Source organism: Mucor mucedo (assembly GCF_025094135.1).
Source record: "Mucor mucedo strain NRRL 3635 chromosome Unknown EV154scaffold_164, whole genome shotgun sequence".
Classification (NCBI taxonomy): domain Eukaryota; kingdom Fungi; phylum Mucoromycota; class Mucoromycetes; order Mucorales; family Mucoraceae; genus Mucor; species Mucor mucedo.
This window is the reverse complement of record NW_026252448.1, coordinates 38,872-61,296: the sequence shown is the minus strand read 5'-3', so window position 1 is coordinate 61,296 and position 22,425 is coordinate 38,872. Positions and strand designations below refer to the sequence as shown.

General features: G+C 36.7%; 4 protein-coding genes across 4 annotated transcripts; 3 read left to right on the top strand and 1 right to left on the bottom strand.

Annotated features, from left to right (window-relative positions):
• Positions 1 to 319: 319 nt before the first annotated feature.
• Positions 320 to 1,777, top strand: EV154DRAFT_384328 (uncharacterized protein; the record flags this gene model as incomplete). The annotated part of the gene is given in 3 exon segments (XM_051595029.1): positions 320 to 599; positions 612 to 1,127; positions 1,290 to 1,777. Coding segments are annotated over 3 exon segments (1,284 nt in total), but the record flags the coding sequence as incomplete, so codon positions are not given.
• Positions 1,778 to 9,443: 7,666 nt separating this feature from the next.
• On the top strand, positions 9,444 to 11,596 carry EV154DRAFT_486974 (uncharacterized protein; the record flags this gene model as incomplete). Its single annotated transcript, XM_051598913.1, has 6 exons — positions 9,444 to 10,388; positions 10,442 to 10,578; positions 10,612 to 10,678; positions 10,747 to 10,832; positions 10,998 to 11,501; positions 11,554 to 11,596. 6 exons carry the CDS (start codon positions 9,444 to 9,446, stop codon positions 11,594 to 11,596), a joined length of 1,782 nt encoding a protein of 593 aa, XP_051451940.1.
• Positions 11,597 to 15,394: 3,798 nt separating this feature from the next.
• EV154DRAFT_486972 (uncharacterized protein) lies at positions 15,395 to 16,321 on the bottom strand (the record flags this gene model as incomplete). The annotated part of the gene is made up of 3 exons (XM_051598912.1): positions 15,395 to 15,570; positions 15,598 to 15,973; positions 16,028 to 16,321. The coding sequence occupies 3 exons, from the start codon at positions 16,319 to 16,321 to the stop codon at positions 15,395 to 15,397; spliced, it is 846 nt and encodes a 281-aa protein (XP_051451939.1).
• A 1,560-nt stretch (positions 16,322 to 17,881) lies between these two features.
• EV154DRAFT_486971 (uncharacterized protein) lies at positions 17,882 to 18,944 on the top strand (the record flags this gene model as incomplete). The annotated part of the gene is made up of 2 exons (XM_051598911.1): positions 17,882 to 18,362; positions 18,511 to 18,944. The coding sequence occupies 2 exons, from the start codon at positions 17,882 to 17,884 to the stop codon at positions 18,942 to 18,944; spliced, it is 915 nt and encodes a 304-aa protein (XP_051451938.1).
• Positions 18,945 to 22,425: the final 3,481 nt, after the last annotated feature.

The following is a 22,425-nucleotide window of genomic DNA, read 5'->3' as shown; positions in this document are numbered from 1 at the left end:
ACTCTCCTGATAACCAGCGAAAAGTCCAAGGGTATCAATAAGTCAACCGCTTATTGATGTCCCATTAGATCAAAAGGGTGTGAACACCGTTGGAGTCAGTACTGTTTGTCTGGTGGAATTGGAAGGAGAAGATAATGGAGTGGATGTCTTTGCCGTGAAACGAAGTCGTAATAATGGTGAAGGCTCTGTTGATTCGAATGTTGGAAGTAGCATGAAGAGAAATGTCTCAGTAGCTGGTCCCTCTATTAGTAATATACCGGATGTGATTAATTTGGAAAATCTTTCCACTACAGCTGTATCTGAAAGTACTGGAAAGGTGAAGAAGTTAAGAGCCCCACCTAAGAAACTAAAAGTCACCAAGAAAATTATTTCTATTTGGGATAAAATGGATGAAGTTAATGCACCCATTAGCCTGAAGGATTGGATTGCTAACGACAAATCTGCTCAAAAAGATTTGAAGGACGGTTTGAGGTATTTGTTAGGAAGAGCTAAACCGCGTGAAAAGGGTAAGGCTCCTATTCAACCTACACCGATGGTCATGAACGCACAACAAGAGAATGATGATAGCAGTCATTCTTCTGAGGTGATGGACAGCGATAGTTAAGTATCAGATTCGGATACGGAATCCACAACTTCGGACACATCTACAAGCAGCATCAGGAGTGATGATACAGTCTACGATTACCCTTACACAAGATCTAATCTCGATCGTTCGTCTCTGTTGTCTGTGTTGGGTACTATTAACGACAACCCTATCAAGATGATTGTGGATAGTGGCAGTAGCATAAGTGTGATCAGCAAGTCGTTCGCTACGAAACTAGGTCTAATTTGTACCGGTGATCGTATTCATATCCGAACTATTGAAACTAGCAAAGATAGAAGGAGACAAAACGAATGCGAGGTTACGGTCTCTGTACCTATTAGAATTGGTGGGAAACTTAGGCCCGAACATATGGTCATAAAAGAAGATAGTATAACTACGGCTGTTGAACTCTTGGTTCTTCTTGGTATGACTTGGCTGGAACAATATGACGTATCGATACATGCGAAGGAGAAATTGGTTGAAATCCCAGTAAAGAATGGAGCAAATTCAATCATGGTTCAAGGGCAAAGGTTTCATCAATCCAGTAATGTTGATATTGTTGAGGTCTTTTTTGTGTCTGTTCATGCCGAAAGAAATAATCCAATTCTTTCTTTTTGTGTGGAAAAGGTGTTGGATCATGATGAGTATGATGAGGACGACAATGATGTAAAATCTACTGGTTGTTCCGTGTACAATACCGATGCAGTTACATCGATCAGCAATGATTCGAGTCGAGGTATCTCTGGTGATGGTGTGGCGGTCATGGGAGAGAATATTCATTCTGATATTCCAGATGAAATCATTAGTTACTTGGATGAAGCGGTACCAGAGGAGAATAATGAATTCAGGTACAATTTGGACCCTGATTCGGGTGTGACAGTAAATCCCGAAGTTGATCTCGAGTTATCCTTTGAAGAAGCCGTAAAGAAATTACCAGAAGAAATTGGAATCTTGGTTAGGAAAAACAAAAATCAATTTGCAGAATTCGGTGGTCTTGGGTGTATCAAGGGTGCTGAATTTAACATCACTTTGAAACCTGGTGCTACTCCAGTTAGGTCTAAAGCTTATCCGTTAACATGGGAAGAAGATCAATATTGGAAGAAGGAACTGGCATCAATGTTGAAATTGGGAATAATACGACCATCTTCTGGAAGTTTTACTAGTCCCATATTTTTTATCAAGAGACGTACTGGTGGGTTAAGACTCATCTTTGATATGAGGCAACTGAATAAAAGGTGTGTTCCTGATGATTACCTCATGCCAAATATTCAAGAACTTTTGGATTCTTTCCATGGTGCTAAATACTTCACGATGATGGATGCATCAAGTGCCTTTAATCAGTTAAAAATTGGCGAAGAATCAATCAAGTATACCGGTATTATTTGCAAGTATGGTACTTACGAAATGTTACGTATGGGTTTTGGTTATCAAGCAGCTCCGGCGAACTTCAATCGAGCCATCACAAATATCTTATCTAAATATATTGGTGTATGTTTCCAAGTTTTTGTGGATGATATATGTATTTACTCGAGAACTTACGAAGATCATGTTCGACATTTAGAAATTTTATTTAACCTTGCTGAAGAATACAATTTGAAGTTGAAATGGTCAAAGTCTGAATTCTGCAAGTCAAGTATCGAATATCTGGGACATGTAATCAGTGCCGAAGGTGTGTCACCAACCGATCGAAATATCGTAAAACTACAGGAGATGCCTCCACCAACGTCTGCATCTGAGATCAAGTCTTTTCTGGGAACAGCTGGTTACTATAGGAAATTTCAGAATAAGTTCGCTGGAATCGCAATGCCGTTAACTAGATTATTAAAGAAAGGTGTGAAATTCTACTTCGATGAATCGTGTATGAAAGCTGTTGAGGATGTCATAGATTATAATAAAAGAATCATCACATTTTACATAATAATGGATGATCATGTATAAATATTCATGGCTCACACTTCGCCCCATTTGTTATCATCAGAACCGTTGGTGTCTGTGCACAAGGTGATTCGCCTTGTGACGAGTAAAATATTATAATACCACAAAAGTATAGTACAATCCTATAGGCGGAATATTCGATTACTGAATATTACACGCACTAAACTTTCTCTTTGGCATTTACGTAATGTCACCTGCGGAGATGAATTTAGATCCTCACGTACTTTTGTCTTTACTTTGTAAGGCAGGAATTACTTCATAACATATTTATTTAAACAGACATTACGTATAACATTATATCATATTCCTCTAACGCGTCACATATATTATCCGAAAGCCATCTAATCATTTAGTATAAATACCTGTAGTTTTTGCTAGTAGAATTCCCTAATCTAAATTTTCCCGAAATAAAAGATATACACAGTTCTAACAGTATTTTCTTTTGTCACCTTAATTTACATTTTATCTCCATCCCAAACAAAAGCTTTCGAGACATTGAAAGAAAATATCACTAGAGCTCCGGTATTGGCTTATTTCGATCCTGCTCAAGTTACTATATTGACTACTGATGGGTCTGGTAAAGGTCTAGGTGTTATTGTGTCACAAAGCCCGGACCGAAGTAATGAAAATGAAAGAGTAGTTTCATATGCTTCTAGGAGTCTCAGGAAGAATGAAGGAAACAAGTTCACTGCAAGTCATATGGAAGCGTACGCCGTAACTTGGGGTGTAAAATATTTCAGACATTACTTAGCTGGGAGGGAGTTCATTCTGCAAACGGATCACTCTTCATTGAAATGGATTTTTGAGAATCCTAATCCGAGTTCAAAGGTGCATAGATGGGCTGCTGCTATGATGGGTCAAAGGTACATCTTCAGATTTTGAAAAGATTCCCCAAACCCTGCGGATAGTCTCTCAAGGATGATTCGTGATGATGATTGTTGATGAAGAAGGTGCATCGTGTATTTTTATTAAGCTATAACAACAAAAATAGTAGAAAATCGACAAGAAAACAAAAAAATCTATATATCATATCAAATTAGATGGCTTTTGTCTCCGAGAATGACTACCTTGTCTTTCTGGTGCAATGTAAGTCCGGTGGTTAACGCTAGTCTCTCAACTGTTATGGCTTTTGCTGCTGGAAATTAGTTCACTATCTTTCTGGTGCAATTCAAGTCCGGTGGAAAAATGCAAGTTCTTTGGTGATTACTCTAAGTTCCTTGGTTATTATGGCTTTTATATCTTTATTGTGATATATTGTAAGTCCTGCTCACTCTTCGTCTTGGTGGGTATCTATGGCTTTATTGGTGCGAAATATTGTAAGACCAGTTGGTGGTAGCCATAGAGTGCATCTGCTTTTCAGTAGTTCCTAACGTGTTTTGTGACATTTTTGAGCATTCATCTCCGACTAGTACAAGTAATATAAAAGGAAATTTATTCATAGCCATATTTGTTTTATGTGGGGGGATTTTTTTTTTTTTTTTTTAAGAAAATTTTTCAGTGGAAGTAATATTGGGCCTCCGGCTGCGATTTCATAGGCCGGCTCTAAACAGCTTCAGATCAATATTTCAAGCCTTTCAATACATAAATCAATTTTAAAAAGGGTCACGCGTCTTAAGAATATACTTTATAAAATATATTCTAAATTACAAGTGATTCTACTTAGTACATAAAAAAGGTTTAAACTTTTTTATCTTCTTTTCAGTGTAAGTAATATTGAGCCTCCGGCTGCAATTTCATAGGCCGGCTTTGAGCAACTTCAAATCAATATTTCAAGCCTTTCAATAGATATATTAATTTTAAAAAGGGTCACGCATCTTAAGAATATACTTTATAATATACATTCTAAATTACAAGTAATTCTACTTAGTACATAAAAAAGGTTTAAACTTTTTTATCTTCTTTTCAGTGTAAGTAGTATTGAGCCTCCGGCTGCGATTTCATAGGCCGGCTTTGAGCAACTTCAGATCAATATTTCAAGCCTTTCAATAAATATATTAATTTTAAAAAGAGTCACGTATCTTAAGAATAAAGTTCATAATATGTATTCTAAATTACAAGTGCTTCTACTTAGTACATAAAAAATGTTTAAACTTTTTTACCCTTTTTCAGGGTTGGTGATATTGAGCCTCCGGCTGTGATTTCATAGGCCGTCTCTAAAACAACTTCAGATCAATATTTCAAGCCTTTCAATTGATAAATTAATTTTAAAAAGGGTCACGCATCTTAAGAATATACTTAATAATATATATTCAAAATTACAAGTTGTTCGACTTAGTACATAAAAAAGGTTTAAACTTTTTTACCCTTTTTCAGGGTTGATGACATTGAGCCTCCGGCTGTGATTTCATAGGCCGTCTCTTAACAACTTCAGATCAATATTTCGAACCTTTCAATGGATAAATTATTTTTAAAAAGGGTCACGCATCTTAAGAATATTTGTTTTAATGTATATTTTAAAATTCAAGTAGTTCTACTAAGTACACAAAGAAGGTTGAAGTTATTTCAAGCCATTGCTAACGATTATATAGTCTGTGCGTGGTTTTTTAAATCCGTGAGCACAAACAGTGGGTTATTTCAAAATCCGACCACGGCTAATGATATTAGCGGCAGGTTATTATTGGCTCAAAAACCTTTTTGTACAGGTTGTGACATTTTTTCCCTGCCCCCACCTAAAAAAAAAATGTTGAATCCAGAATCTGTTATGTTTTTTAAATTGATATATGTAGATTCTCATTTTAATCAACATAAAAAACAATCCTAACCTTTCAGATGGGATATTAATTATAAGGAAAATGTGTTTTACCCATCTAAATATTTGTCTCTGCTTAAATTTTTTTTAGGTACCACCTAAAAGCAGATGCACTCTAGGCGTTTTTGGTGCGAAATACTGTAAGACCTGTTGGTGGTTGAAACTTCTAAATTTATGTTCTGGTGGTTATCCTGATCAATGTTTCTCTAGTCCTAAGAGTTAATTTTATTTTTATCTATTTGAATAAATTATTTTGATCTGCCCCTTAATTAAAATTGGTTTTCCTTTTCTGTGGTCTTGATATTTGCTGAAAACTTATCCATTTGTGTCACGCTGAATTCGTTGATATCTCGATGAATTCGTAAGAGATTTGTAAAAACTCTGTGGGACGAGTAGAAGAGTATGTTGATAATCAAGAATCTGTAAACGGCTGTATCTTTTATTTTTTACTTAAATGAGAAGGTAGTTGATGTGCTGGTGTTAATTTTTAATCCATGATGATAATTTTCAAATTCCGCTGTCTCTATACTTGTCTGCATGGTGTTGATATTCTGGTATGGCTTTCTTGTGATATATGGTTGATGGTTAGAACTTAAATTCTTGATATTCAGTTGAGATTTTAAAAAGTTGATTTGGATTCCCTTCTTATAATTGCTGAATGAATTTATTTGTCTTATTTTGATTATGGAATTCTCTACGTATGTTGCGATATATAATTATATTACAAGAAAAACTTTTCCTGGTGGATCCACTGAAGCAATCAAGGCTTCTATTCGATTTAAAAGTTCATAATATCTGGCTCTCAAAGGTCATTTATATGAAAAAGTTATTCAAGAATTTGATAACAAGGAATACTACGGTCGTAAGCTATTACACGAAGGAACGTTAGATAACGCTATCTTACGTGCTCATAATGAAGGTCATCTTGGTGTCAACAATACTTGGAACAAGGTGAAATTGCAATTTATGAGCAAAGGCTTATCGAAGAAGGTGAAAGAATTAGTTGATACATGTATGACATGTCAATCAAGAAGAAAAATAAGAAATCGAAGAGTTACTCCTGGTTATCCTGTGCCTACTCCTTCTAGACCGTTTTATTTGGTTAGTTGTGATATTGTTGGTCCGTTAGAAAAAACACCGTCAGGAAATAAATACATAATTGTTGCTGTTGATTATTTGACGAAATGTCCCATTGCTGCTGCTATCAAGGATGCTACCACTGAAACAACACAACAATTTATTCAAGATCATATCGTATCCGTTCATGGTACTCCATCTTTGCTAATTACTGATAGAGGAAGCAATTATGTATCTACCTATTTGAAAACTTATTTAAACAAAATCGAATGCACACATCGTATGAGTACTAGTAGAAGACCTCAAAGTAACGGCCAGGTTGAAAGAATGAACTACACCCTGGTACAAACTATGGCAAAATTAAGAAGAGATGATGGTAATAAACCTTGGGACAACTATATTCAAGCGGCTCTGATGACAATTTGTACTATGACAAACGAAGCTACCGGTTACACTCCTAGTATGCTTTTGTATGGTTATGATATGCGCACTCCGACTACATGGGTTCCCCCTAAATATGATTACATCGTTGGCGAAGTTGAAGAAGAAATTGCAAGACGTGCAAAGGAAATCGAAAACTGGTTGGTCGAAGTCAGATTGATTGCTAAAGAAAATTCAGATATCAAGAAATTAAAACGAAAAGTGGTGAACGACAAGACAGTAGTTCCAAGACCCCTTTTCAAGATTGGTCATAAAGTCTTAATGAAAGATCATTACCCTCCTGAGAAGTTTGCTGATAAATTTATTGGTCCTATCGAAGTTATCAAAGTCAACGCTGCTACTGGTACTTACCATCTTTTGGGACCTCATCAAAATCGTTTGAAGGATGCTGTTCATGGTGATATTTTGGTACCATTCAGAGAAAGTAAACGAATGATTCCGGATGTAATGGTGACCCGAGCAATGATACAATTTCAAAGCTGGTATGATCGACAAGAGAGATAATCGACGTTCAAGTTTGGGGGAGATGACATATGCTGTGAGGTTATAAACGTCGATGATCAACTAAAAGCTTCTAGAACGTTTGTAAAAGGAAATATAGAAGGTTGTTTAACTAAATGAAGATTGGCTCTTTCCTTATCGAGAATAATCGTCTATTATCGTTATTTCAAGTCGCGTCAACCGTACTCATATAATCGTTCCTCACTTATTAAAAAGAATACACCTTTTCAACATTTATACACCTTTTTATATCACCTTTCAATTTATTACAAGATTACTGTGGTGACCTAGCAAGCTATAGCCATATTAGAGCTAACAAAGGTTTATGCATGCTGATACCATTTGTGATATAAGCTTAACAATAAATGTCATAGTAAGAACTTTAAGAATATTACATCACAAGTCTAATTTAGTACGTCTGAGAAATACTTCAAATTTAGCTTAAAGCAAAGAGAGTTACGAAGACTTAACATTTATTAGAACAAGACTAAATTAGTGACTATGTAATAATCGTATACATTTTTGGTTAATCAATGATAACTTCAAGATAGCACTAGAGATATGAACACAGCAGACAGTCTTTTATATAAATACTCGTACGTTTCATTTATTAATAAAGGACAATCTGAAAAAACAGTCTCAAACTACTTCTATAGTCTTTTTATAATTTTACGTTACCTTAAAACACAACAATTACAACACCTTTATCCAACACTTTATTTTATTTTCAGTACACACTTTTCAGTATCAATTTTATTATCGTTTTACACTATTTTATTTATCATCAAGTATTTTATTCAACAAGAAGATATGTAAACAGCTTGTTCTCCAAATACGGTTTTGCAAGTCAAGACATTCTGGTTGGTTTTACAAGTTCTCTCAAATATGTTCATTTCAAACATTAAGTCAGTTCAGATTGGAATTTACATACGGATTTTATTATTTTATGCACATATCTCAATTTGGAAAGAAATAATTTATCTCGAGCTCAGGCAATATTGAAATGTCTCTAAAAATGCTTCGGTTACAATTACAATTACTCAAGAGAACACTCATATCTTAACACAATTATCTTATTAGATCATTTAGTATAAATACACATGGAATTCTTATACTTTAATAAACTTATTCTTTTCTTACTTTAAAATTTGTTATTGTAACTATTACCTGTGTGGTTTCTTTCCGATTGATCGTCTTGTGTCACTTTAATAAGTACCCGTCAATCTTAACGTAGGTTCCTATTACTGTAAAATGGTTCGATTATTAGAGGTTATTAACATGGCAGTGCACTTTATTATTGTTTTAGTCTGCACAACCTCTTTGATCTATTCTATTTTATCAATTACTGGATGACTTCCAAAATGCAAAATAGAATTAAATAGAATAGACTTAATTTTTTGGGTTGTGTAACGTGGAATTAACCTTAAATTTCACCGCTTAAATTTTTGAAGTTAATTCGACCCCCCTGCCCCCCCCCCCCGAATTAAAAAAAATTAACAAAAAAATCATCTTTCTATTAAATAATTCATTTCTGATAAACGCTAATAACATTCAGATAATAAATATGAGATCTATGGATAATATTTATCAAAACAGTTTATTTATTTGGCTCTTTTACGCTTCTGAGAACCGTCTTTTTTGCCCTTTCAGGAGAAGTAACAGTGAGTTGCTACTGTGCATATAAAAATGATGGGTTTTAGTGCGAACGGAAGGAGCATCATTGATAATAGTTAAACTATCTTGGTTACCGGTGTCTGGATGTATTCAAACATCATTGTCATCTGATAATGTAGCTGTTTAGGTAGAGTTTTGCATATATGGTACGGGTCAAAAAAGTTAATTCTTTATTCAGCGTTTTGGAACAGAAGTAAAGTTAACTCGGAAAATCAAATTTCCGAAGTTAATTGTATTCTATTTAATTCTATTTTGTATTTTGGAAGTCATCCACTATTACTCCAAATTACTTAACAGAGATTTACCACTTCGTGTACAAATACACTATTTCAAATTGGAGACCACTCCGTGATATTTCAATTGATACCAGTAATAGTCTTATATATTTATTTTCTTGCTTCTGTTTTTACCCGTCTGTTTTTGTTACCCTTTTCTCTTGGTTCCGTTCATCTTTCTATTATCTTTCAATGTCTGCTTCTCGCAATGAAATCAAATCCTAGTCCTCTGGATAATGTTCCGTCTTCTTTGGGGTCGTCTTCTGCTTCTTGTATGAGCAAGTTTATCTCTAAACCTAAAATTTTTTATGGTAATCGCGAGGATACCATGAAACCCATGACTTGGTTAAAATCTGTTGAAATATTACACAAAGGAATGGCCTTTAGTGACGAAGAAATTATTTTCATTGTCTCTTCTTATTTAGCCGGACCGGCAGCTATTTGGTGGGGTGTTGTTGAGAAGGATGTATTATCTTGGAACTCTTTTGTATTTGAATTCACTGGTCAATATGATTCAGTTGAACAACATGATGCTTGGTGGGAAGAATTAGAGAATTGGAAGCAATCATCTAATCAAGGTGTCGACGATTTCAAGTTCCGATTACTTGAATTGTACGAGATGCTCGGGGTACCTATAGGTTCTTCGGCTAGAACGAGATACTTTATGCGTGCTATCCATAGGGATATCGCCCAAAAGGTTACTGATCTGGGAATTTCGTCGAATAACTGGGCTGGAGTTACAGCAACTGCAAAGAGAGTCGAATTAATTTTCTTGAAGTATGGTCGTCATAAATCATCCTCTTTTGAATTACCAATGAGCACTGAAAGAAGTCGTCAAAATATCCAAGAAGATTCGGAAAGTGTCAAGTCATTTAATTCATTATCAACCACCATGAGAAACGTATGTCAAGGAATGAACGATCTGCAATTGTCTTTAGATACTGTTAGCAATATTGTGGGAAGCGTCAACAATCTCCATCATGTTCGTATCAATAATAGACCTCAAAATGATAATCTTGTCGATAATCGTACTTGTTACAATTGTCGCGAAGTAGGCCAAATTGCTACGTATTCCAACCAACCAACATTACCCCGTAGCGATAGTCGTGATTATGCTCAATGTGAACGAAACTCTGCTGATAACCAGGGAAAAGTCCAAGGGCATCAATAAGTCAACCGCTTATTAATGGCCCATTACATTAAAAGGGTGTGAACACCGTTGGGGTCAGTACTGTTTGTTTGGTGGAATTGGCAGAAGATAATGGAGTGGATGTCTTTGCTGTGAAAAGAAGTCGCAATAATGGTGAAGGCTCTGTTGATTCGAATGTTGGTGTTAACAATAAGTGAAATGTCTCAGTAGCTGGTCCCTCCTTTAGTAATATACCGGATGTAACTAATTTGGAAAATGCTTCCACTATAGCTGTATCTGGAAGTACCTCACAAGTAAAGAAATTAAGAGCTCCACCTAGAAAACTATCAGTCACCAAGAAAATTATTTCTTTTGGGATAAGATAGATGAAGTCAATGCGCCAATCAGCTTGAAGGATCGGATTGCCAACGGCAAATCGGCACAAAAAGATTTGAAGAATGGTTTGAGGTATTTGTCTGGAAGAGCTAAGCCGCGTAATAAGGGGAAGGCTCCTATCCAACCTACACCGATGGTCATAAATGCACAGCAAGAGAATGATAATAGAAGCGATTTTTCCGAGGCGATAGATAGCGATAGTTAAACGTGAGATTCGAATACGGAATCCACAAGCAGCATTAGAAGTGATGATACAGTCTACGATTGTCCTTATACAAGATCTAATCTCGATCGTTCGTCTCCGTTGTCTGTGTTAGGTACTATTAACGACAATCCTATCAAGATGATTGTAGATAGTGGCAGTAGTATAAGTGTGATTAGCAAGTCGTTCGCTACAAAACCAGGTCTAATTTGTACCGGTGATCGAATTCATATCCGAACCATCAAAACTAGCAAGGATAGAAGTAAACGAAATGAATGCGAAGTTACAGTTTCTGTACCTAGTAGAATTGGTAGCAAACGTACGCCCGAACACATGGTCATCAAAGAAGATAGCGTAACTACGGCTGGTGAACCCTTAGTTCTTCTTGGTATGACTTGGCTGCAACAATACGACATATCAATACATGCGAAGGAGAAGTTAATTGAAATCCCAGTAAATAATAGAGCTGATTCGATTATGGTTCAAGGACAAAGATTTCAGCAATCCAGCAACGTCGATAATGTTGAGGTCTTTTTTGTGTCAGTACATGCCAAAAGAAATAACCCAATTCTTTTTTTTTGTGTGGAAAAGGTGTTGGATCCTGATGAGTTTGATGAAGATGACAATGATGTAAGGTCTACTGTGTAATAATTGAGAAAATAAAAAGGGAAAAGTAATTAAGAAAATAAAGCAAGTAAAGAAATGACACTCTATAATCCTTTATTGTAAGTTGGAGAGTTTGTCATGATAAAAATAGAGGTCCTTTTTATATTCAATTATTACTTCAAGATTTTTCCTGCGCAGATCGAATTGACTATTTACCCGCAAACTGGGAAAAGGTAGAATTCGATTTAAAAATCAGTTACATATGAAACATAGCTTATGAGCTAGTTGACCCATATCCGGCACTTCCAGAGCATTATAGTTTATGCACTCAATGACAGGGTCCTTGATTGAATTACTAAAATAAATTTATGAGAAACTAGAAGATTCGGAAGCTACTCGACCAATCCAGGAACGATTATGAAATCTGATCTCAGTTTGACATATAAGGGAGCTGGTACTGTGTCGTACCAATAGAAATGTATTCGCAATATGGTACTTATAATACAAAGGTTATATGTATTATAATTGAGTGACAAGATAAGAGTAATTGTATTCGTAGAATTAGGCGTCAAATACGACATAGCTCCATAAATGCTTGGTTGGCTTCGTAAGTCCATTCATATGGTACAGTACATCCTTTTTAAGTAAGTGATAGAGCAGTTTGGCCTTACCAGACAACGAGTCGATAAACGTATGATAAAAAGCTACAAACCCCAGGAACCTAAGCAACGACTTTTTACTTGTTAGAGCTTTCCAGTTCTTGACTACCTCGACCTTCTTTGGATTGGAGCGTATTCCTTCACCGTTCACTAAGAATCCAAGAAACTTCACCTCTTTGCAGAACCATTGGCATTTCTTCCTAGGAATATTTAAGTAGTATGAGTCCAGTCGTTCGAGCATACGTTAAACATACTTCTAATATTGTTCAAAAGTCTTGCTGTAGATGATAATGTCTTCAATGAAATTCAAACACCGAGGTAAACATTTGAGAACGATGAACTTGAGACAACCGAATGAGCTAGGACCATTGACCACACCATATGGCATAGACGCAAATTGGTAAAGTGAACTATAAGCCTGAAAAGCCGTTTTCTTTGCTGACGACTCGCTTAATTTTAATTGCCAAAACCCTGACTTAAGATCACATGTGGTAAAATATTTATAACCGCGTAAAGTTTCTAAAAGATCAGAAACTAAAGGTAATGGAAACTTGTCCTTAACTGTCACCTTGTTCAAGTTTCGATATTCAACACAGAATCGAAAGTTGCCATCCGGTGTCTTGATCAACACGACTGGGGAACACTAATAACTCTGACTAGATACAATCGCGTTTTTCGCTAACATTGTTGCTACTTCAGTCTTGATCGCCTCGTTTTTAGCTGGGGAACGACAATAATTGCGTGTAACTGTGGGATTTGCTTCGCCGGTATCAATTACATGTTTGTAAGGAGCTGTAGTAATGTTCTGTTGATCGCCTTCATCCGTGAGTTTAGGAAATCGAGAAAGTATTTCTTTAACCAGTAAATCTGCACTGTTGTTTTGCTCTTCGGTGCTCTTATACTTGTATACTTCCTTAGCCTTAGGTAGTAAAACAATGTCCTCGTAATCCATCCAATCTATACAGAAGATTACCTCTTCGTTCTGTTCAGCAACAACAAGTAAATAAACCCGACTAGATTCCTGATCGCTGAAAGTAAAATCCATCACTGCCTTCGGATTAATTGACTGAGCAGTTCGATTACCGTACCGGATGATCTGCGTATCAACGACAAATTGTTGTAGGCCTAGTTTCTCAGCGACTTTCTTTGAAATGGTGCTAATTGTTGCTCCAGTATCGACTAAGACCTGTTGTTGCTGTTCATCACATCGATTGGGAATCTTGAATCTTCTACGGCCACGATGTTCACTCATGTTGTTGTTACTTTCGTACATAATCTCTTGGGTTTGCAACGAATGCCAAAAAATACCATTTTCCATTACCACCGGTTCATTAGATTCGTTATTAGCTTCCAACTCTTGATTATTTTGCTTGAAATTGTTGGCTCGGCAATCCCGTTTAAGAGGTCCAACCTTGTTACATTTGAAACAGGTTCTTGTTTCACCTGTGTTAACAAACGACCTTCCACCTAAAGAGCCACTACCGCCTTGACATTCACCACCGCCTCGACATTCACCACCGCCTCGACATTCACCACCACCTTGAAAGCCACCACCACCTTGAGATCCACCACGACAATAATAATTTCGACCGTTACCATACCTGCGCTGCTGTTGATTCTGGTAGTTTTTCTCACCATCATTGCTAACTGCTTCGGAAGTTGAAGTACCTTCGGATCCAGAAGATTAATTTGTAATGGGACCCATATACGTATTGGAAAACTTTGATTTGGCCAAGGACTGTTCGATTTCCGTTGCAATGTGAATACCATCTGCCAGAGTTTGGGCTCGATTCATGATAACCGCCTTCTCCAGTTGAGGATGTAATCGATCTTTCAAGTAATCCGGCTGAATGTTGGCTTGATAAATCCCAGCACGTTGTAGCAGTGTAGTGATACCTGGGCCAAATTCCTTCATCGGTTTGTTACCTTGCTTATAACTCTTTAACTCGTTTAAAGCAGCGAGAGTAGGGACCATTCCGTGCGCGTGTTGGTAGAAAAATGCTTCCTTCAATTTGATCCAATCAACGAGCATCATTGGGTCCAACCCAATCAACCAGTCCATACTATCGCCCGTAAGAACTGCTGTCATTTCCTCCGATTTTTCATCATCAGTAAATCCAAAATATTTAGCCAGAACCTCGTACCTTTGCATCCATTGTTGAGCCTCATGAGCCGATCCTTTTTTGAAAGCGGGGAACTTGTGTCGTTTCCTTCGTTCCAAAAAGATACTGTTGTGATAGAGCTTTATATATTCATATATACTTGATCTACACAGCGTATTTTATCCATTACGATTATTTTATAAACACTTCTTTTAATGTTGCATATTAAATACTCACAATTGACTTAACAAACTAGCACGATATTCATCACGCTAAATACAAGTGCAAAAGTATACATTTATTATACAATTATTATAAAAAGACATTATTAATATATTGTACTAATCAGATTAGCGGAGGCCAATGACAAGCGAGGTTTAAAAGCACAAACACAATAAAGTTTTGAATGTACTTTGATGACTTTTAAATGTACGCGTCAAGTAACACTACAGACCTATTACAGAAACGTGTACCACTCTTTCTTCCATTATACAGTAGTCGCTCGATTTAAGGGTGACCAAAAATTTCGGAAATCTCACCCTTAAATAGAAAATACCCTTAAATGGAAAAGTGTGACTATTTTAAACAGAAGTCACTACGCCATTTTTAACCGTGAAATATGATCATTACTGCGAAATATTTATTTTTATTCGGACATTCAATAAATTTGATCAAAAAGTTAGAAAAAAGTCAAAAATACACTGTCAAATCGTTCGATTTAAGGGTATGGGGAATTGGAATCTCACCCTTAAATAGAATAGTGGTTTAGTGGTGTTAATGCTGGGGACGGAAGCTGTTTTTCCAAAATCCACCCTTAAATAGAAAATACCCTTAAATCGAACACCCTTAAATCGAGCGACTACTGTATGATTCTCATTGGATTACTTACTTTCAAGATATGGCGTGTCAGTCATAATCTTGTCTGTAATCTAGCCCTGTCTAAGAAGGAGGTCGAATTCAATATGTATATAAAGGACCCCTAAATTTTATGTTAATAAAAGTTCAGTTAATTTTTGCAATCTGGTTAATCTTACTTGCCACTTTTCCTAAATTATCTTCCATTTATCAGATACGCTGTTGATTGATAGCCTTGGATTCTCTAGACTCTGGTTTGAGTAAGGTAGTCTGACGCAATTTTTGATCATTAGTACCACCATGTCCATGAGTGCTAACCTGAGCTCGTTGAAGTTGAGATTCCAAAAGAAGAATTCGTTGTTGCAATAGTTTCAACTCATCCTTATCTGCCTTCTACTGAAGCTTGTGTTTACCTTTTTTATCCTTAACAATGTGGGGAGGATTATAAACGCCAGTGATCATTAACTGATAATCATATTGAAGTTCCAAGTCGCGGCAAAGAGAAAGTGTGGGCTTTTGAAATTTATAGACCATTCGGTTTATTTCCATGCCAGGAATAGAGTGTAAGAGATATCTGAGTACCTGGTTCAATCTAGACCTTTCATTGTTAACTTGGCCGTCCAAGTTTTCAACCATACGATGTATTTCTTGAGCTTGATCCTGCTGTTCCAAAATAAGTATTTGAAAATGAATACGATCCGCTGGAGCAAAATGTTCCACTGATTTCAAATTAGCCATTGATCTTTGCTGTTTCACAATCGCCTCCCCCAGGAGTCCTTGTTGGTTCACCTGAACATACATTGCTTATTCATCAAATTTTTGCTTAGCATCCATAAAATGTACCCTGAGAGATTCTCCGTCCATTTGGGATCCATTATCAACAATAGACACATCACCATTACGAACGTCCGAAAAGTCCAAATCAGAAGTGTGGTTATCTGATGCCTTCTTCTTTTTCTCCGTCATGTCACGAAGAATTGCTGAAGAGTAGTTAGCCCTGGACTTGAAAATTGAAGGATCCACCTCTTTCTTCTTTTTTCCTTTAGTGGCCAAATCAGTAGGTTTCCTTGTATCCGTAGAAGCAGTGGAGCTCGGGGTGTCTTGAGGACCAGGTTGTTCATCAGTAATTTTGGCCATTTTAGCGACCTCACCAATGTAATATTCAGACGTTCCAGTGCAAGAAACAATGTCTATTTGTATGGAACTGGTGCAGGATTTTTGAAAAATTTGTACCTCTTTTTTTAATGAAAAAAAGAGAAGCCCGTTAAATAGTTTAAGCCATCAAAAAATGAAGAGAATGATGTCGTAATCAAAAAGGAGCTATGGTGCATGATATCTAATAATCGTTTAAATGGGTATCGTGTTGTAGCGAACAGATTCTTTAAACTCAATATAAAAGTAGTTTTTGGAGGCTGTAGTATCAATAAATTCTAATAGATGGTCACCTGAAATCACAGAAGGGGTTAGACCAAAACAGTAAGAGCACTGCAGCAGTTACACTTAAAAAAATTCTTACTCTTCAAAGCACTAAAAAGGTTGTGTGTACCTAAATAGTTTTTTTTGTTTTCTCTGTACAATTTCTTCCTTGTCAAAATAGCTGGCACTGTTTATTTTATTGAAGAAGAAAAAATGGATGATTGTTGCTACATCAATTTTTCACTTTGGAAAACGTGAAGGCAAGACAAACAAAACACTCAGGACATTGCTCGAGGCAAAGACCTTAATTTTACATTTTAAGCCCTACTGCTAGGTGCTCTAAAAGTAAAACTGGTTGTTTTTATATGATATGAAGATATCATGAATAATATAGACTTTCGATCGTAAATTCACTCTATAATAACGAGGAATGTAGTGATGGCTGTCGTGATCGAGGCTATATACTTAATATATGAATTTATCTACACTTCTTAAATCTTCCATTTGATAATCCTAAATATAATTCTTATTGATACTGTTATATTAAATACTGATCATTTACTTTATGTACAGGCTTGATCTCATATCATCCTTCATACAAGTATAAGACATACATTTAAATAATAACATTAATATGAAAACATATGAAGGTTACATCAGCCACGTTGAGGTGCCACAGCTTTCTTTAATAAAAACTACATTTTCCCCTGAATGTTGTGCTACAAAATATACACAGTTTAAGAATAGATGTTATTGTTATTGTTATTGACATCTCATTATGGTCTTTCTGTATGGGATCATTACATCCAAGTATTATCTGGATAAATCTACCCACAACCGTCATCAGCCCATCTGTGATCAATGTCTGAAATAATGTGTATATAAAGACCCCCTTTTATTTGTTTAATAAAGCTTTAGTTTATTTTTGCAGTTTGATAATTTCACTTTGTTAAATTTCACATTTTTTTTTAATTCGCTATTATCAGTCCGGAATTTCTCAATCAATTAGAATTCTTGTCAGAGTTTATTGATGTTAAAGTTAACTAAAGATTTAAGAAGAGGAAAAATAAAGAGTATTTATAATAAATGGAATGGACGAGGCTGAGGATACTACTCTTAACAATATGAGTATGCTATCAATAACAATATCTATATTGGACAATTAGTGTTACGCACAGTCAATAGAGAAATAATAACAATAACACGTCTTAAGTTTGGACATTGGTGTTACGATACCGTGACACTTTAAAATAGTGACCGTCTTTGGCGAGTTCCTTTTTTATGCCTGAAACCAACCAAAGCATTATCAAAAAAGCTGTCAACAAGGCTGCCAAGGCGACCATTTCTTCTGTAAAAGGTCGTAAACCTGCCAAAGTTACCAAGAAAAAACTAGCTCCCAAGCCTATAAAACCTAAGACTGAAAGTGTATCATGGGACACTGATAACCGTGATTGTGATTTATCATCGAATCCTGAAGGTTTAAGTTCTATTGAAATCATCATGGAATGGTTCCATCAATCGGATAATTTTCGACGCTTTCGTGGAGATTCTGGTAAAAGCGATAACAAGGAAACGTGTCTCGGCGAAATCAAGGAACTTCTCCATGCAAAGGGAATGAAGCACAGAGATTTGAAACAGATTCAAAGCAAGATCGACAGGTTCATTTCTGCGTATCTTGTGGCAAATGAGTGGAAGCATAGTACCGGGCAAAGTGCTGGACATATCACGGATACTGGTGAAGTCGATGAAAAATCTGTCTTAGGTAAAGAAAAACAAAACGTTTCTTATCAAAACCAAAAGCTAAAATACTGAACATAATTCCTTTTCTTTGCTGTTTAGAGACTTGCAAAACTATTTGCAAAGAATATAAAAAACTCGAAGTTCTTTTCGTGACTCTGCTGCCCGCGAAGCAAGAATTTACGACGAGGGAGATGATGTTCGAGTAGAAGAGATAATGAATACCATCGAAAGTAACTATGATGATGATATAGAAATGGAAGAAGTGACAGAAGCGACCACCACACCCACCACTACAACTACAACAGCACCTGCACTTACACCTTCACTTACACCTTCACTTACACCCACACCCACACTTACACCCACATCAACACCCACACCTACACCAGCTAGTGCTTTGAAGCAGATTCGCAAACCCGTGCCACACAAACGAAGCGGAAATGACATACTGGACATGGTACGGGAAGCGAGTCTGGCTATGATGGAAGAAACGACAAAGGCAGCAGAGCAAATGTTCGAGTGGGAGAAGGAGCAGGATTTGGAAGAGAGATTCAGACAATCTGCAATTGAGAGTCGTAAGTTGGATGACGCCGTTTGGAATTGAAACTGGATGATCAAAAAGGAAGAAAAAAGAGATTTGCAAAGAGAGCAAAGAAGCAAGCAGGCGGAGGAGAAGAGGCTTTGGGAGATTAAAGCTTGGAAGCATGTCAAGCGACTAGAACAGCTGATAGAACTGTTTGACGACAAGGTCCTCAACAAGACGGAGTACCTTGCTTAATGGAAAGATTGCATGAATAAGTTCGACAAGCAGTGTTAAATTAAATTTATTTAATATACCTTTTTTTTTCTCTTTCCCTTCCCTTCTTCTTATAACTTTTTCTATTTGTTTCTCTTTCTCTTTCTCTTTCTCTCATTATTTTTACAATAAACAAGCATTATGCCAAAAGTCAGTAAACGTCAATCCATTATCGCTTGTCTTGAAGCTGCGACATTATTTGAATTTGCTACTGGTTAGTGTTCGGAATGAAGGTCAAAACTCTCGAGCGAGCTTCGATCGCGGTCCAGTCGAAGCTCGCTCGAATGCGGTTGTTTGCAGCTCGAGTTCGCTCGAAGTTTCTTAAGCTCGGCTCGGTTGTAAATACGATAGCTCGAACTAGCTCGCCCTTTTTATTACACAAAGTACACGTCAAAGTGATGTTAATTACAAAAATTTATGATAATAAAATTGTTATTTATTGAAATAGAAGTTGGAAAAAGAAAAAGAAAACTTTTTTTTTCACCAGCCTTAACATCAAATTCGGATACTTAAATCAAACTATTACTGCATCTACAATTATAATACATTTGGATTTGTGAACATGAAAGTTTAAATTAATACTGCTACGTCATGTTACTATGGTTGCTGTAAAAAAATTGGCTTAGTTATGTATAGTGTGTAACACTGTATCATTTTCTATCACACCCAAAGACTTTTGAGCAGATTTAAAGTTTTGCCGATACTCCTACTGTATATAAGAGCTACTATTGGCTTAACTTTATAAAATAAAAATACACAAAGTACAACTTTAAAATATGGGGGTGGGGAGAATGCAGTGTAACTATGGGATTCATTTTATTGGGCAGCCAGGCACATCTATTTTTACAGCAGAAAACATTAAACCCAAAAAGGCTTGATGTGAAATATGGAGGGGGGTGGTACCAAATCAAGCGGTAATATTGTGGGTACACAGGCAGGCAACAGGTGGGCAGGCAGACTTTTTTTTTTTTTTTGTTTTTCTTGAGAGAGAAGTGTGAATCCTCCCCGAGGGTAATTGCCTCGGAGTGACGAACTGGTTGAAGCAAAGCTACAGCCAGAACAGTACGGTCAATTCCGCTAAACACACTCCGTATACTTGCAAAGAAGGCAGACATCTAATCACCTTGGGGAAAAGTAGCCTGATAATGCTTTAACATCAGATAGAATGAGCCGTATTTGTGCACATTAATAATTCTGTAGGTTTTATCGATGTCAGCAAAAGTATCAAGATCCATCAACTCGATAAGTGAGTACTGGCCGTCGAATATGTGAGACACAGGGCGTACCACAGGGTTGTTATCGACGGTTGTCAGCCACAAAGGGAACTTGGACGACGCATATCTATTAAATGAACGCAAAAAATTATCACTAACATCATTGGATTCTATACATTCATAAGTTAAAAGATACTTAGCTAATTGAAGTTTTCCTTCGGAATTCTGGAAAGTCCTCTCGATAATTCTTCCAAAGCAAGATTACGATGTAATTTCATCCATAAACAGTCCACTAACACCATCCTTGAGAGACACAGAACGAGCATTGACGTATTCGTTGTTATCAGAGTTTTCACGAACAGTGAGCAATAATTCTTCGAATTTTGGATATGCAGTTCTGAATCTAGCAATTTCAGGACCAACACGGCATCTAGTAAAAGACCCATCTGCTTCTTCAACAAGAAAAGTACCACCATTAAACAGAAAACGGATCATAAACTGTTTGGCAAACTTCAAGGCAACATCCCGTTCAGACTGATGTCTATTTGTCAGTAAAATGGCCTCACGAATAAACTTGTTGAATTGTTCGCCGTGCTCGGTTTCATAATGAACAGGTAATCCAAAACGACGAATATCAAATGGCAGATGATGAAGCAAATGTAATTTTGGTTGCAAAGATATCAAAGGGGAGGCAATTCTCGAGTCTTGAATGCAACTGTTATCAAGGTCCAAAACACGTGCAGTCAATTCATCCACCAGTATTTTTATTGTTTTAGCAACCGTATCGACGTTTAACTTGATTGAACGCATGTATAACAAGGAACATAACAGACCAAAAGTGTCAAAACATTTATTGTCAAGTCCAAAATGCTGTCCGGCTGCACAACAAAAATACTTCGCAAAACAACAGGAAGAAGTTGACATAAGATTTTATAGTCCCTTCCGACGAAGGAACCATTATGCACCATCTTTGCTCGAAAAGTTCTTGAGTAAGCCCTGTTTTTGCGATAATCTGCCAGGCAATCTTGTAAAGCTGTCTTTTGATGCTTGTTCAGAAGGTCCTTCCATAAAAATGTCACCAAGAATTTACCAATACCCAAAGGTAACGTGTGAAGTAATTCCAATGGAGTATCCAATATGGGATCATAAGATTTCAAGCGAAGAAGCTGTTCACTGCCATTCTTGGTTATGCTATGGCTGACTTCATATGACTTAATAGCTTTCTTGCCATCTTCATCAGTTGCATCGAGCTTGCTCACCTTCTCCAGGTCAGATCGTAATCTGGTAGGACATTCGTGGAGAATAGGATCGATGAGCCTCAATGGCGCAGTTGCATGACGCTCCCTTGTTGCGGCAGATGCGTTTACTCGTAACTTGGGGTTTGGATTTTTAGTCTTTTTAATCAGACATTTACGACAGAAGAAATTAGAAGCACTGCCTCTGTGCATGGACAATTCCGACTGACGGTAGTTATCGCCTTGAATAAAAAGAAGAGGAGCTACAACCAAGACGTAATCTTCATGTACTGCCGAATACATTTCGACACCATTCTCTAGATAAACCAAATCATTAACAATTGGAGGGAGCATATCAACGGCCGACAAGTTCTTGTTCGATGTACACATCATAAAAGTATTGTTCTTTGATCCTCTACTATCAAAAGACATGGCTGCAGGTGTCATACAATAACTGTCAAATAGATTATACTGCTTTGAAAGATTTCCTGATGTATCATCAGTAAAGAATGTGATAGGAACATTCATTACCTTCATGATGGAGCCGTCTGTTCTTCGTCTCTTGAACCTGTTGACATCAGCTAATGTATCATTCCAAAGCTTATCCTGAATATCCTCGGAAGACAATTGGATAAATAAATTTTCAGAATACAGGTACATGGCAAAACGAGAGCTCTTATCTACCAGACCTTCAAATTTGGACATCGAATACTCTGATAATTGCGAATCGATACATAAGAGGGGAGAAACATCGTAATCAAAGTCACCATTACTGTTGAATACAAATTGCACTTCTCCAAAACTCCAAACGGGGGCAGCCTGGTAGCCACTTGCATAGAT